The sequence below is a fragment of the Capsella rubella genome, unplaced genomic scaffold, assembly GCF_000375325.1.
Source record: "Capsella rubella cultivar Monte Gargano unplaced genomic scaffold, Caprub1_0 scaffold_2, whole genome shotgun sequence".
In the NCBI taxonomy this organism is placed as follows: domain Eukaryota; kingdom Viridiplantae; phylum Streptophyta; class Magnoliopsida; order Brassicales; family Brassicaceae; genus Capsella; species Capsella rubella.
In genome coordinates, this window is record NW_006238922.1 from 1,291,331 (window position 1) to 1,305,994 (window position 14,664).

At 33.8% G+C, this 14,664-nt stretch overlaps 4 protein-coding genes across 4 annotated transcripts; all 4 read right to left on the reverse strand.

Annotated features, from left to right (window-relative positions):
• Nucleotides 1–595: 595 nt before the first annotated feature.
• On the reverse strand, nt 596–2,771 carry LOC17894030. Its single transcript, XM_006302179.2, has one exon. The coding sequence runs from the start codon at nt 2,215–2,217 to the stop codon at nt 841–843; it is 1,377 nt and encodes a 458-aa protein (XP_006302241.1). The 5' UTR covers nt 2,218–2,771; the 3' UTR covers nt 596–840.
• A 118-nt stretch (nt 2,772–2,889) lies between these two features.
• On the reverse strand, nt 2,890–4,412 carry LOC17894975 (transcription termination factor MTERF15, mitochondrial). Its single transcript, XM_006302192.2, has one exon. It carries the CDS (start codon nt 4,336–4,338, stop codon nt 3,046–3,048), a length of 1,293 nt encoding a protein of 430 aa, XP_006302254.2. The 5' UTR covers nt 4,339–4,412; the 3' UTR covers nt 2,890–3,045.
• A 258-nt stretch (nt 4,413–4,670) lies between these two features.
• On the reverse strand, nt 4,671–7,122 carry LOC17896282 (calcium-dependent protein kinase 19). Its single transcript, XM_006301156.1, has 9 exons — nt 6,721–7,122; nt 6,207–6,552; nt 5,943–6,086; nt 5,692–5,844; nt 5,488–5,603; nt 5,237–5,404; nt 5,036–5,163; nt 4,853–4,952; nt 4,671–4,757 (listed from the first exon to the last, which is right to left on the reverse strand). The coding sequence occupies exons 1-9, from the start codon at nt 7,120–7,122 to the stop codon at nt 4,671–4,673; spliced, it is 1,644 nt and encodes a 547-aa protein (XP_006301218.1).
• Nucleotides 7,123–11,163: 4,041 nt separating this feature from the next.
• Nucleotides 11,164–12,004, reverse strand: LOC17895950. Its single transcript, XM_006302759.2, has one exon. The coding sequence runs from the start codon at nt 11,838–11,840 to the stop codon at nt 11,214–11,216; it is 627 nt and encodes a 208-aa protein (XP_006302821.1). The 5' UTR covers nt 11,841–12,004; the 3' UTR covers nt 11,164–11,213.
• Nucleotides 12,005–14,664: the final 2,660 nt, after the last annotated feature.

Genomic DNA, 14,664 nt, shown 5'->3' on the forward strand with positions numbered 1-14,664 from the left:
AAAATCCATGTAACCAGAGAGGACAAGAGTTTTTATTGTAATGTAGCTTCACTTCTAAAATTAAAATCACTCAGCTCTTGATACCAAACACCTTTGAAACATTTTCCGTTTCTCCTGAGCAATAGCTGCATCCTTTAAAATACATAACTTTGTGAGTTAACTGTAGAAATATCTTAGCCTGCACTTGCAGTGCCCTGATAAATATAGCCATTTCTTACGAACCTGCGATGTTATTGGAGCTGTAACTGAGAAAGATCTTCTTACAAGGAGTAGCCAAAAGCAAAACTAGGAAGACAAAAGATCCACTAATACATTTAAAAGGGACAAAGGTCATATATTAGTTAAGGACTATGTAAAGATTGAACTAAACAACTTCTTCTCCTTGGCTGCAACCTTAACAGAATGATATAACAGGGTTTTATATTATATAAAATCTGGAATGACACTACTATCTTCGAAGACTTGCTCGTAGGATTGATCAATATATTTCAAGTTACCTGACCAACAAAGTTGCCTTGTTTCTGCATTTCGGATAAGAATGTGAATGCAAAGCAACACATATCTCCATGTTTCTAGACCGCTAAAAGAGTTCAAGGACTCAGAAAAGATTGTAACATTATTATTGGTTATCTTTCATATTGGATTGCTATTGCATATTAAAATGAGTCAAATCCACATCAAACTGAGATTACAGAAGTCAAAAGTAAAGCTCCTGTTTTTACTTCTCATTTGAGGTCAAGAGGTTCATGGACGAATCTAAACTAACACAACAATACAAACCTTAATGCTACTCATTATTGTGGGGTAAGCCTTCTGATCTATAAATATAAGCTCCACTTTTCACTTCCCATTGAAGATAGTCATCAACTCAGGCGCAAGCTTGTCGTGCTTCATCACATACCTCCTTAAAAACGCCTGATCCGTACTTGTCAAAACAGATGACATTGGAGGGGTTTCACTTCCGTCTCCCATCAGTCCTTTTGACATGAGAGTCTTGATTACATTACACCTTGGGGCAGTCCTCTTCTCCAGGCTGTATCCATATACCTGAGGGATCGAAACCAAAGCCCCTAGTGGCCAATTCATCTTCCTCACAATAAACTCAGTTTTCTTCTTCACTGTCTCGGCAGTATAGTCAATGCACTGAGGATAACGCTTGATCATCATCGCAAACTCGTCTCTAGTGAATCCTAGTCCTAAAAATGTTTCAATGGAGTTCACAATCTTCTGCTCTGAAGTACAAATGCATTTCGGATGCTTCTTCAACAATGACAGGACCTCGTGTTTGAGCAAACCGCACCCCATAAGGGTTTCAAACGCATGAGTTATCTTCTTCTCTGAGTATGACAAAAAAGAAGGCCATTTCTTGAAGATTCCCCATACATCAGCCACACCAAAGCCTAACCTTTTATAGACATTGACTTTTTCTTCTATCGTTTTCTCGCTCATTCTGTAAATAACGCGCAAGGCTTCAACAAACTTTGAGGTCTCCGGATCAAAACCCATCTCAACAACTTTCTTGAGTGACTCTTCAAATCTCTGTTTCCCACAGACAGGTTGGCTATCAGAGATGAGCAAAGGGAACAACAAACGCTGAGCCACTCCCAATTCTCTCAAAACCGAAATATTTCTGATCTTATTCTCCTTGTTACCCTGTGGAAACGAATGACATAACTTCTCGTCACTGGAACTCTTATCCGCTTCTATAATGTCTTTGACGAAATCATAGTATACACTGATACCTTTGTGCCCTCTCTTTCCCAAGATTTTAGGAACTGTGGAAACAATCTCAGTGAGCTCAGTGGTTGAAGCTCCTCTAGACTTCAAAGACTGAAGCTTTGGAGCAATAGATTTCTCAGCATCTAATATAAGCAATCGTGGATAAATAGTAACGATGCTTGAGATCTGAGACTTCGTGAACCCATAACTTCTAAGAAGACTCAGAACAGAATCAGGATTGCCCTTATCCTCGAAACTGACTTTGTTTGAGATGGATTCAGCGTGTTTTGTAGTGAAACCCAATGAGTCAACTAGGTACGAGACTGTAAAGTTGTCACCTTTATAACCATCTCTAAGGCTCGCATCAGCAGAAGCACTAGCAGAAGAGAAGAGATTGGAAAAAGCAAACGAATTTTGCAAAAGCTTCACTGAATATCTAAAATTAAGCGATCTCTGCAACTCGGATAACCTTTTTCCATGGAGAATCAGAGGATACATGATCAAAGAAATCTATTACCGAACAAAAAATTGCGAACTAAGAAATGCAACTGTTCGAAGTAGTTTGATCAAATCTACCTCTGCTTCAATCTCAAAGCTTTTCTGAACGTATCAGCGTGAGGGGAAGAAGAAAAAGACTCGCGAGTGCCGCTATAAGATCGGTGAGTGTTCAAGTTCTCCCATTTATGCCATTGTGAAACGCAAAAAATCAAATTTTGGATTTGGAACTAGTAAAACAAAAACTAGGGTTTATGAGTGAGTTACAGAGTTGTCCGAATCTAGCCCTGGACAGTGGACTTACAATTTACACGGACAACTCAGCTTGTTACAAATGTTTAAGTGAGCTTACAATTTACAAATGAATTAAATCTGAAGATTGAACATATGAAATAATAACCAAACTTGCACGAACTTTTCTGAGTGTGGCTTCGTGTTCTAAATTAAAGAGCCATGTACGAGGCTAAAACGCTTTATCTGTAAAGGTCTTACTGAATGACTGCTATATGTTATCAATCTGGAATTCACATCTCTATGAATCACTGTCTTCAAAGCTCCTTTCCTTTATCAAATCAACCAAACTTGAACATACGATGTATATTGTAAAAGCTACCTAGCTAACCAAAACATCACATGTCTCCATGTTTCCAGGCTAGTAACGTTAAAGAAGTCAGGGGCTCTAAATAGACATTCAATATTACAATTTCCTTTTTGCCAAGACAGACTCTGATTCCGGTTAAGCTTAGACTGAAAAAAACGATAAATTGGGTTTCAGAGATTGTAGACAACATCTAAATTTACTGAAAAAGACATTCCTTGACAAGCCTTAATCTATGAAGCATCATCTCCAGTGAGCATAGCCATCAACTCACCCACAAGGTCTTTGTCATCTTGCTTCCTCACATATCTATCTAAAAAATCATGATCGCCAATCTTCAAAACATAATGCATTGGAGGTAGTTTGCTTCCTTTGTCTCCGAGCAATCCTTTCGACATGAGAGCTTTGATTACTTTACACCTTGGTAAAATCCTCTTCTCCAAACTGTATCCAAGTACCTGAGGGCTCGAAACCAAGGCCTCTACACGCCAATTCATCTCCTTCACCAAAAACTCTATCTTCTTCTTTACCGTTTCTACAGATAAATTAAGACACGATGGCTGGCGTTTGACCATCAGCACAAACTCATCTCTGGTGAATCCTAGCTCTACGAAAGTTTCAAATAAGCTGGATATCTTCTTCTCCGAGTGTGTAAGAGATATTGGCCACTTCTTGAACATTGCCCATACATCGCTCACAGTCAAGCCTAACCTTTTATAAACATTAACTTTCTCCTCAATTGCTTTCTCTGTCGATTCGTAAAACACACGCAGAGCTTCAACAAACTTTGAGGTGGTCGGATCAAAACCCATCTCAACAACCTTCTTGAGGGATTCTTCAAATCTTTCTTTCCCACAGACAGGTTGGTTATCAGAGATGAGCAAGGGGAATAACAACCTCTGAGGCACTCCCAATTCTCTCAAAACCAATATATTCCTAATCTTGTTCTCCTGCCTACTACCCTCAGGCAAAGAATGACACAACTTTGTGTACTTAGAACTCTTATCAGCTTCTACAATCACTCTGACGAAATCAAAGTATACACTAATCGTTTGGTCCCCTTTCATCCTCAAGATTTTAGGAATTTTAGAAATAGTCTCAGTTAACTCAGAGCTTGAAGCTACTCTGGACTGCAAAAACTTAAGCTTTGGACCAAGTGATTCCTCAGCATCTGCTATAAGCAATGTTGGATAACCCGTAACGATGCTTGAGATCTGAGAATCTGTGAACCCATGACTCCTTAGAAGACCCAAAACAGAATCCGGATTACTCTTGTCCTCAAAGCTAACCTTCTTAGAGATCGATTCTGCGAGCTTTGTAGTTAAACCCAATGAACCAACGAGGTAAGAGACGGTAAAGTTCTGACCTTTTCTACTATCTCTAATAATACTCACATCAGCAGCAACAGTACTAGCAATAGAAGAGAACGAATTGGTAAAAGCAGATCCATTTTGAACAAGCTTCTCTGAAACACTCAAATGAAGCCATTTCTGCAACTGGACTAACCTTCTTCCATGGAGAATCATCGACCTTCTTCTATCTGATTCGATCCGACAAAATGATTCGCCGATAAATCTCAAAACCTTGTTTAGCGATTGAGGAAGACGAACTCACTCGCGAAACCCTTATTAAATTGCAATAACAAATCGGTTATATGTTAACCGAAATTGGTTTACAACACAATCTATGGTATTTGCTTAATTTTGGGAAAAAAAACCAAAAATTATTGTAAAGTATCAAAAATTACACTGGAAAATTTTATATACTTGAAAACATTTATAATCATTTCCCACAAAAGAAAAATAAAGATTTTGTAACGAAACCAAAAAAAAAAAAAATCGAAGTCTATGGTCAATCATCAACTTGATTGAACCAATTTCGATTTATGTGATTGTGAGCAGCTCTTCATCATATTGCAAAACTCTTGATAATTAATACTTCCATCCTATTTAGAAAAAAAAATGAATTAGAAATTTCTTGTAAGAAATTATCATTAACTTTAATCAGATTATATTTATATATTTTCATAAATTAACTTACATTATCAGCATCAACTTCTGAGATAATCTCTTTGATCATTGCATCATCTCCCATATTATACTCTTTCATAGCTGTTTCTAATTCGAGTCTCGATATAAACCTACAAACACACATAAAATTGGTTATCGAGTCCGGTTTAATCCTGGTTTATCAGTTTGGTATAGATCGGTTTACGACACATACCCGCTGTTATCTTTGTCGAAATGTTGAAAAGCTTTGAACAGATTCTCTTCTCTTTCTACTCTGTACCGGTTCATCGTAGCTGAGATGAACTCAATGTAATCAATCGTACCGTTCCCATCGACATCAGCCTAAACCGAACAACATTAACCAAACTAATCCAAACCGGTTAATTTAAGTAACATTAAACAGCACAAAACTTACATCTTCCAAGAGTTGCTTAACTTCGGTTTCGGTTAACCTCGAACCGAGTTTTTCAAGTCCGGATTTTAATTCTTCGTATGTGATTGTACCGCTCTTATCAGTGTCCATGTTTGCAAACATTGTCTTGAGACCCTTTAGTTCCTCTTCTTTTAGATTTTGCGCGATAAACTAAACCAAAACCAAATCAAACCGATGAATTAGAAACCAATCTAACCTCAATACTAAACTGAATCCTCAAAAGATGTACTTACTTTTAGTGCAAGCTTCTTAAGCTTATTCATAGCTCGGAGTTGCTTCATCCGCGACAAAACCGCGCTATCAATTGGCTTATCAGAAGCTTCTCCACCTTCTCGTATCCACGGATGTTCTAAAAAAGAAACCAAAACCGGTTCAAATTCCCCGATTTTAAACATTTAACCGAAACAAACCCAAGTATATACTAGTAACCCTTTTACCTAGGACTTGAGCTGCAGTGAACCGTTTCTTTGGATCATGCTTTAACATGTTCATTACCAAATCTTTAGCACTCTCGGAAATCGATGGCCATGGTTCCGACTCAAAATCAATCTCTCCTCTCAATATCTCCTCAAATATTCCCTTATCAGTCTCTGCACGCAATAACCAAGAACTAGTTAACTAGAGAAACTACAAAAACCAAACCAAGTGGTTCAGTTTCGTTGTTAGGGCACAAAGGTAAACATTTCACCGGCCCAAAATGGAGGAGTGCCACAGAGAAGGATGTAGAGAATAACTCCGGCGCTCCAAATATCTATTGCTTTGCCGTAATTTCTCTTCAGAACTTCTGGTGCAACGTAATATGCACTTCCCACAATGTCTTCATACACTTTCCCTGGTAAAGAATGGATCGATTTAGTCAATAAAATAGTTTCTTGAGTTGCAAGAAACAGGGTAAAGATCGTTTCTTAGGTTGCAAGAAAGAAAGTTTCTCATTTTGACTATATATATATACCTTCTTCGATGAAAACTGAAACACCGAAATCAGTAGCCTTGAGCATTGAGGAAGCTTCATCTTTACCATATAACAAGAAGTTTTCGGGTTTAAGGTCGCGATGAATCACACCCATGAAATGACAAATCTGTACTACTTTAACCACACTTCTAATGATCTCTGCGGCTGCTTTCTCTGAGTAATGTCCTTGTTTTGTGATCTTATCAAAGAGCTCGCCGCCTTCGCAAAGCTCCATTACAAGATGAACACTTTGTCTGTCTTCATAAGCTCCTTTGATCTCCACAATGTTTGGTTGTCCTGATAAGTAATGCATTATCTGTATCTCCCTTCTTACATCCTCTCTGTCCTGTCACGTCAAAAATTTTAATCAAGTATCAGGAGATAAATGCTCTAATTGGTAACATTTAATAATAGCTGATCATTGCATAATCAGCAATAATGCGGATTACTAAATCATAACCTAAAAGTCAAACCAAAGCAATATAAAAATGTGAGGGGTGTATAAGGTTCTTGCCTGAGTTCTGATGAGTTTTCTCTTCAAGATGGATTTACAAGCAAAGTTCTTGCCTGAAGAGATCTCTGTACATATATACGTTATACCAAACTGGCCACGACCTAATTCGCGACCGAGACTGTACTTCTCCTTAATGTCTTCAAACGGTTTCCCTAAGATCGGTTCTGGTTGTTGCAGGTTGCTCTGTTTTGGATTATTCATTATTACCTTTTGTTTTTCTTGAGGCTGAGGAATTGGAAGTGGTAGTTTATGAGGTTGCACCACGATTTGGAAGTTGGCTCTCGGAGCTGTTTGTCTTTGACGAGGGTTTTGTTTTGGTGTTGTCTCTCTGTTCTGTTCTTCGGTGTTGTTTGGTTTTGGTTTCTTGAGCTTCTTCTTCAGATTGATGCAGAGACATGCCATTTTGTTTTTGTATTGAAGAAGTAATTGTTATGACATAGCCTTCGATGATGCTTACGTTTAAGGTATTTGTTGGATTTCATAACGACACCTAAGCACGTTAAGTGATATATATGTGCTAAGTCAAATGTGAGATACAAATTTTATAAAACCAAAGAGAAATATAAAATTTCAGCAACTTGCGATCCATTATTATTATTTGTAATTTCTCTACATTAATAATACATACTCAAATGTTTTATACAAAACTAACAATGTGATAACATTTTAAGTGGCAGGCATGTTATAAAATGGCTGAGAAATGAAACTAGCTGTATCCCCCAAAAACAAATATCTCAATTTTCATTATATGTAATCACAGCTATGACATTTACTGTTATATAATATTTTCAGCTGTGCTACCTTCTCTTACAAATAGTGGGTTTAGATTAAGCATATACATTATAGGTTTGTACTAAAGTTCAAGTGACCACTTTAGCTCCTCCAAAGCTAGAACGAACCAAATCCAAAATATGAAGATTTTGGTTCAACTTTTTGTCAAGTCTAGTTCCTATTTCTATTTTCTTAAGTTATAGGGATCAGTTGAGAGATCTCAAAGTTACTTTGTTTTCTTGTAAGTGTTCTCTAAAAGTCAGGAACTTAAGATGTATAAGATGCGTTACAAGGGACTGCTTAGAAAGGGTGTGAAGATCCATATCATGCATGATGCATGCAAGAGACTAGTTCATTATTTCTTCCGTAAACCTGAGAACGAAAATTTGATTTTCCAGTTTGCCAAAGTGGGCAAAGATGTGTACATAATGGATTATTAGTACCCTTATCTCTGCTTTCAAGGTCTTCGCCGCCTAAACAGATTTCGATACCAACCTTTCTGGATAAGGTTCATCTTTAGGGCGGTAGTGTGATGGAGTAGAACACAAGAATCAGCGGCAAAAAGGGCTAAGAAACCACACAATCTAGGGTCCTCCATGATAGATATTAAAAAATGTGGTCAAGATGTCTTCAAGGTATTGAACATTCAGACACGAAAAAACAAAAATCAGAGGAGTCTTCTTGTGGTGGGGATTAGCCTTGAACTATAGCTTGGAAATGTAAACATACTCATGTCCACAAATCTTTACAACATGTTCAAATCCAAATATGTAACATCAAAATTTAACACTTAACAAGCAAAAAGAAAAATCCAATTCAGATTCATATTTGAAAAAATGATATAGTCTTGTGATTGTTTGCACAGAAGGATTCATATTCATATTTTAACACACGGGAAATGCTATAATATCAGTTTACATAGAAGATTTGTAAACGATGTGTTTGCCAGAACCATCTTAAGGTGGTCAGATTCATAAAACGTTGTTGCTGCTCAAGACCACTACTTTGTCATAGAATCATCTGTAGACATGTTAATCGAGCACAAGGGTTCACTTGTATTGTGTCTTGATCCGCTCTAGGCACGAGAGAAGTGTATGTTGTTTGAAACCCTCTTTACCTTCTCAAGACAACCAATAAATTAGGTTTGGTGAAAAGAATATAATTTTTTTTTTATTAATAATACTGAAAAAAAAAATGATATAGAATTTAAAGCATAAGGCATAAGCTTTGTTGAAGCTTTAGGTGACAATATTTGATGATTGAAAACCATTGGCTCTCTGCAGAATAATGTTTCATTTTTTTTTATAATTCTGATGTATAAATGTATCTTTAGAATAAACTTTTGCCTACAAGATGTAGATTAAGTAACTATGTATAGTTTCTTCGAGAAGCTCTAACTATATAGCATCAGGTCAATGAACTTGTAATTGTTATAATAGAGAATCATATCAAACACTAATATATCTTTGCTATATTTATAAATGTGCAATACCATCTCTTAACTATGCAAGTAATGTAATAGTCAATTATTATTACTATATTCTCTAGGGAGTTGATATGTTAAAGAATATATATTCTAAAGTTGAAACTTAAAAATATAGAACTATATATATTTATCAGATTCATGCTAAAAAAATTATATATTATTAATTAAGAAATGGCTGCTGCTATAGTAATTTCTTGGTCCTAACACTTGTCAAGAAGAAAAAGATCTATCTAATTTTCCAATGGATGTAATTGATCTCATATCAATTTTATTTTCTAAAAGAACATTTATATTTTTAATTGCATAGAACATGTCGGCAAAAATTAAAGAATTAAAGATTCTAAATTATTAATAAATGAACGGTGAATATAGATTTGGGAAGAGAGACATGAGAGCATGAAGAGAACTCGATCTCTAAATTCATTTTTCAAAGAAACTTTTTTTCTGAATAAAGGCAAAGGCACAAAGGAGCCAAAAAGACCCCCAAAACATTTTTGACAAATTTGCCTCTATTATATAATATGCTTTGACATAACACTCTCCAAACTTATGTCACTCTCTTTGATCACTACTATACCCATTACTTCATTGTCTTCCATATTTGTACATTATTAGTTATTGATATACAATTTGATAAGACTTCGATTTTTTTTAACAATTGTTTAGAAAAAGAAATGAGTATCTATTATAGTTCCAATATATTTGCATTTCACATATATTGGTAAGTCTTGAATCTATAAAGACTATAATTACTTGGAACTTATGATAGACAAAACTACGTTGTAGGAGCAAATGACCATCTGATATGGTTTTGGGGCATCGACCTACACTTGTAAACGTAATTTTTATAAGCATAAATATTTATTTTCTAACTCCTATTAGCTAACAAAAATTCAAGAAAATGTTATCTTCTTATTGGAATATTAAAAGAATCATTTGAACTTAATGGCTATTGAGTTTTAGGTCATTTTTGTTTTTAATTATAGGGATAAATGGAATATTCCCAATATGTTGGTGTCTTGTCATAATCAAACCATGTATGTTGGTATTACTTTATATATGCATCTCACTAAAATGTTTAAAGATTCTAAATTACCTGATTGGATAATTATGCTTCCATTCATTTGTGTATATAAAGCATTTGACTAAATCTTTATACATTGTAGTAAGATTGCATATATATTGTTTCAACAATGCTCATTCACATGCTTCGCATTAATCTATTCGTTACAATATCACCAATATTTTTGTATCATTATTTCTTACAACTATTTGGATAAATGATGTAAATAAATAAATATAGATAATAATACTAAAAGTTTTTAAATTCGTTAATTAGTGACCCATTAAAAATTATTTTAATTTAAAGATCCTCTGTATATACTACACCTTTGATTTACCATCATGGTCTTTGCTGATAAAAAAAAACGTAAAACTAAAAAAAAATGTCTTCTTCTTGCTCGTGAGTGCCCACTTTGAAGTGGATTCTTTGGACTGTTTACATAAATTATATGTTTAAAGGACACATCTCTTCTTGTTTGTTAGTGTTATAAAACTTCCCTTTCACAAGATCATATCAATTACCTTAATTTAGAAGCTCATTAATACTCTAACATTCACTAATTAGATTATTAAATCTATTTTCTTAGTAAACCTGACCTATGAACGGTTCTTAATATTTTTTAAAAAAATTGATGACACAGCATCTGATCTTCGTAAATCTGAATTAAGTCATATAATAATTGTGGAAATAAATAAAAATACTTACTAGTATTACTTTAGTCTAGATGATTTCATCTTCTATGTCGTTTTCTACTAATTCTTTTTAATTATCATATAAAAATTAATATTCGACCGTTTCAGTAAAAAATATTTAATAAACTTATAACTTAAAAATTGTAAATATAGTTTATTTTAAATCAGAAAGATAAATTAGTTGAGTTTAAAACTGAAAAATTAATATCGTCTAAATCATATCACCTTGAATTATTTTAGACCTGAATACTCATGTTACACTTATAACTCCCAGCTAGTTAAACTAATTAACGTAAGACAAAATTATTTTTTTGAATTTAGAAATATACTTATAGACAAAACAACAACATACGAGGAAATTGAAATTTTTGTCCTCGTTCATAATTAAAAAAAAATGCGAAAATTACAAAATTACTTCTATACTGACAAAAACAAGTAATTTTTAATTGAAAGTCTAAAATTTTATTAGTTTAATTTGTACTTAACCGTAGAAACCAGTTTGGCTCCAAATTGCGTCGCGAACGCGTCTTAGTTCTCTGCCTTTGAGAGTCCTTCCGACGCCTTCAAACACCGACGCGCCGCCGTCTACACCTCCGATCTTCCTGCTCCGCCGTGCTTGACTCTTAGCAACGTACTCGTGCGGCGGCATCATCATCCTAGACTCCTCATCATCCTCCTCATCATCGTCGCCGTTCATCTCGTGTACCGACTCAACCGAGTTGACTCGGTATATCTTACTCCAGTCCGGTACGTTCACCGGCGCCGAAGACGCCAGTTTTCTCCGGTTTTCATCTCCTCCGTCGTTTATCTGCTGTAAGATGATCGGAGACGACTGCTGCGGCGGCGCGACCAGAGAGCCTTCGAAAGCCAGCGACAATCCTCCCACGCGCCCGTTTTTTCCCAAGGTAGCGCGTAAGTTCCACGCTCGGTATGATTCGTCTGTCTCGGCGGAGGTGTCGTGAATGACGGGCGGTGACCAGATATCTTCCTCGGCGAGTTCCAACTCGTCGGTTACGGAAGTACCGTGACTGCCACCGTAGCCGTAGCTTCCAAGGTATCGATCGCTTCGGTTCATCGTCGTCGTCGTCGGCTTTAGACCTTTTGCCATGCAACAACTACTTCACCGTTCCTCTTAATCTCTAAGCTTAATCACTGATTAGTTTCAGCTTAATTACTTATAAACAAAAATTTAATCATTAGTTTAGGTATGAATAATTAGAGATTTTGCTATAAGGTTCACATTGAGTGAAATGGAGGAGTATATATAGCATCTTTGAGCGAAAGAGTACAAAAGAATGTGATACAATATAATCAAGAAAATTTAAATTGTTGAATTTGGCACCTATATTATGTGTTCCTTACAAGAGGATCCCTATATTTATTATAGAGTTTTATACCCCAAACTTCGTCTTTTTCCAAAACAACAAATATAATATTCTTGGATGATTCACAACCAGTAAAATACAAAAATATATATAATTTAGTTGGAATGCAAATAGTTTCTTTTTTAATGATGGAGATTCATTTCAACTCTAAATGTTTCACATTCAGTATGTGTGTGTATATTGTATTCTATATGTTTAAATTCGGTGTTGTTTTGACATTTTCACACAAATTAATAAATATAGTTAAAAATAATAAAGTTATTATATATGCGCTCTATCAAAAATGATATTGAAAATCGAAAACTACAACTAAATTAGAACAAAAGATTAAGCTAGAATAGAATGATATTTATTTTGAAACGAAGAACATTTTGCCTAAAATGCATGTATAGCACTGGCGAATTTAAGGAACTACTTATATTTAAGTGTAACAAAATAAATGAAAAAGGTGACAGTTGCATATATATAATAAAACTTATAAATCACTTTCTGATAAATAAACAAACCTTCAAGCAGAAGGAATATGTTTGCTCAATAATAAATGTCCTTAATATTCGGTCATCTTACAACAAAAATCGAATTTTAATATCAACCATCTGTTTTTTTTTTTTTTTTTTTTTTTTTGTATTTTGGTCAAATTCAAAAGTGTGGAATCTATATATCACTTTGATATGAAGGTGAAGCACCTTTCACATAACACATAACTTCTTACAAATTACAAACCTACATTTTAACATTTCACATAACACAACTTACAAATTACAAACCTACATTTACATTTCACATAACACCAAAACTCAGAGTATAATGGTTAATCAAAAGCAAGATATACTCTTCCACTTGTAAGCTTCTGCGACGTACTTTGTACATTATATAGACCTTGTGGTCACATTGAACGGCTGAGAATGATCAGACAAGAGTATCAGGACAGGTTCTATCTAGTAAAAATAGCAGTTACAACAACAACAAAAATTCAGTTTTTATTACATTGGGATAAATTTGTATTTAAATAGTAACAACAAAAATACTTAAGACAAACAACTAGACTACAAATGTTAATCAATTAGACAATTATCTATATGGTCTGTTCATTTCTTTTATAGTAATATTTATTTCATTAATTATATCATCAATTACAGTATTGTGGCCAGTAATCTTGTAATACACAAACCGAAGAACAATGATCTATTGACATATGTGCAATATTACGTAAAACACGACGAACCATTCGATTTGCATGATTGAATTTGTTTCTTTTTGCAACAACTTAATTTGTGTGGATCTTTCTTTTGTTTATATATATCCTTATTTAGATACTTCCACAAATGTAATATTTATTTAAACATAAAAAATAAGAGAGAAGAAGAATTTATAACAAAATAATCATATCAATGTAATAATAATTAATTTATCAAATTACTAAACACGATAGAAATTATCAAATTGTTTATTTTGATATAAATAAATTTTAAATTTCTAAGACCTATATTATTTTGGATGATAACACATGAATTTACAACTATTGCATACATTTTTTTTTATTGTGAAGTATATTCCAAAAAGTTTGATGAAAATTACAACAAAAGCTTATAAAGAAAAGGAAGCTTTATAATTTTGTTTGTTTTCGACAACAACAACAACAAAAGAAAAAAAAAATCACATATCTAATGGAATGCCTAAAACATTTTATTTATATTATGCTTTAACTTTGAAGAGGACTACTTTCTAAAACATTTCTTATATACTTAATATAATTTCTTGTATACTGAATATATATATATATATATGTATATATATATATTTTAACATCACATAATATTTCTATATTTTGTTTATATAAAGCTCTACTTTTTAATGTGATATTTTGGTGTCAGTGTGTTACTTGTCTTTTTGTTAGATGAAACGGTCAGTGTGTTGTTATCACTCACAGTGTCCCACGATAATAAACCCTACCACAAATTATAGTGTATTTTGTTTTCATCTTCATAGTTCATATTTCATATTTGTATCGATAATCTATCCATTATATTTCTTATAGAATGTAAAAGATATTAAAATGCTTTCAACAAAGATAGTCCGTAGGCATGTAAGTGGAAATGATCGTATTCATCCCTTTGTTTCTACACGTACCAACCAAACAATGGAATTGATCTTGAATTCTTGATCATGAATATTTTTACGAAGAGAAAACCATAAATCATTTGAATTATACGTTTCACTTTTTCATTTTTTCAAAGAAAAGAAATCATATTGTATTTGCTTTATTCTATTCATTAATAGTCGTAAATTTAAAGTACTAAAGTAGTTGCAACTAATTCTTTTTCAAAAACACCATTTTCTATAAAATAATTTTCACGTACTGACCTACAAAAATTCTATATGAACTTTATTTATAGAGTTGTATCTTCATGTTAATAGTAATTAATACCATCAAGAGTGACTTGCATACGTAAGTATAGTTTTCTTTTCTCATGCACTTAAAAGAATTTGATATCTAACTATAGTAAGTGAGAACAGAGAACAACGTATAATAAACAATATGAAAGT

Excerpts from the sequence above, each read along its gene's own strand:
- LOC17894030 (XM_006302179.2), bottom strand. The coding sequence starts at position 2,217 with ATGTATCCTCTGATTCTCCATGGAAAAAGGTTATCCGAGTTGCAGAGA.
- LOC17894975 (XM_006302192.2), bottom strand. The coding sequence starts at position 4,338 with ATGATTCTCCATGGAAGAAGGTTAGTCCAGTTGCAGAAATGGCTTCAT.
- LOC17896282 (XM_006301156.1), bottom strand. The coding sequence starts at position 7,122 with ATGGCATGTCTCTGCATCAATCTGAAGAAGAAGCTCAAGAAACCAAAA. Across the intron at positions 6,087-6,206 it reads TTCAGTTTTCATCGAAGAAG|GGAAAGTGTATGAAGACATT; the intron begins GTATATATATAT and ends ATTCTTTACCAG. Across the intron at positions 4,953-5,035 it reads TTCGACAAAGATAACAGCGG|GTTTATATCGAGACTCGAAT; the intron begins GTATGTGTCGTA and ends GTGTGTTTGTAG.
- LOC17895950 (XM_006302759.2), bottom strand. The coding sequence starts at position 11,840 with ATGGCAAAAGGTCTAAAGCCGACGACGACGACGATGAACCGAAGCGAT.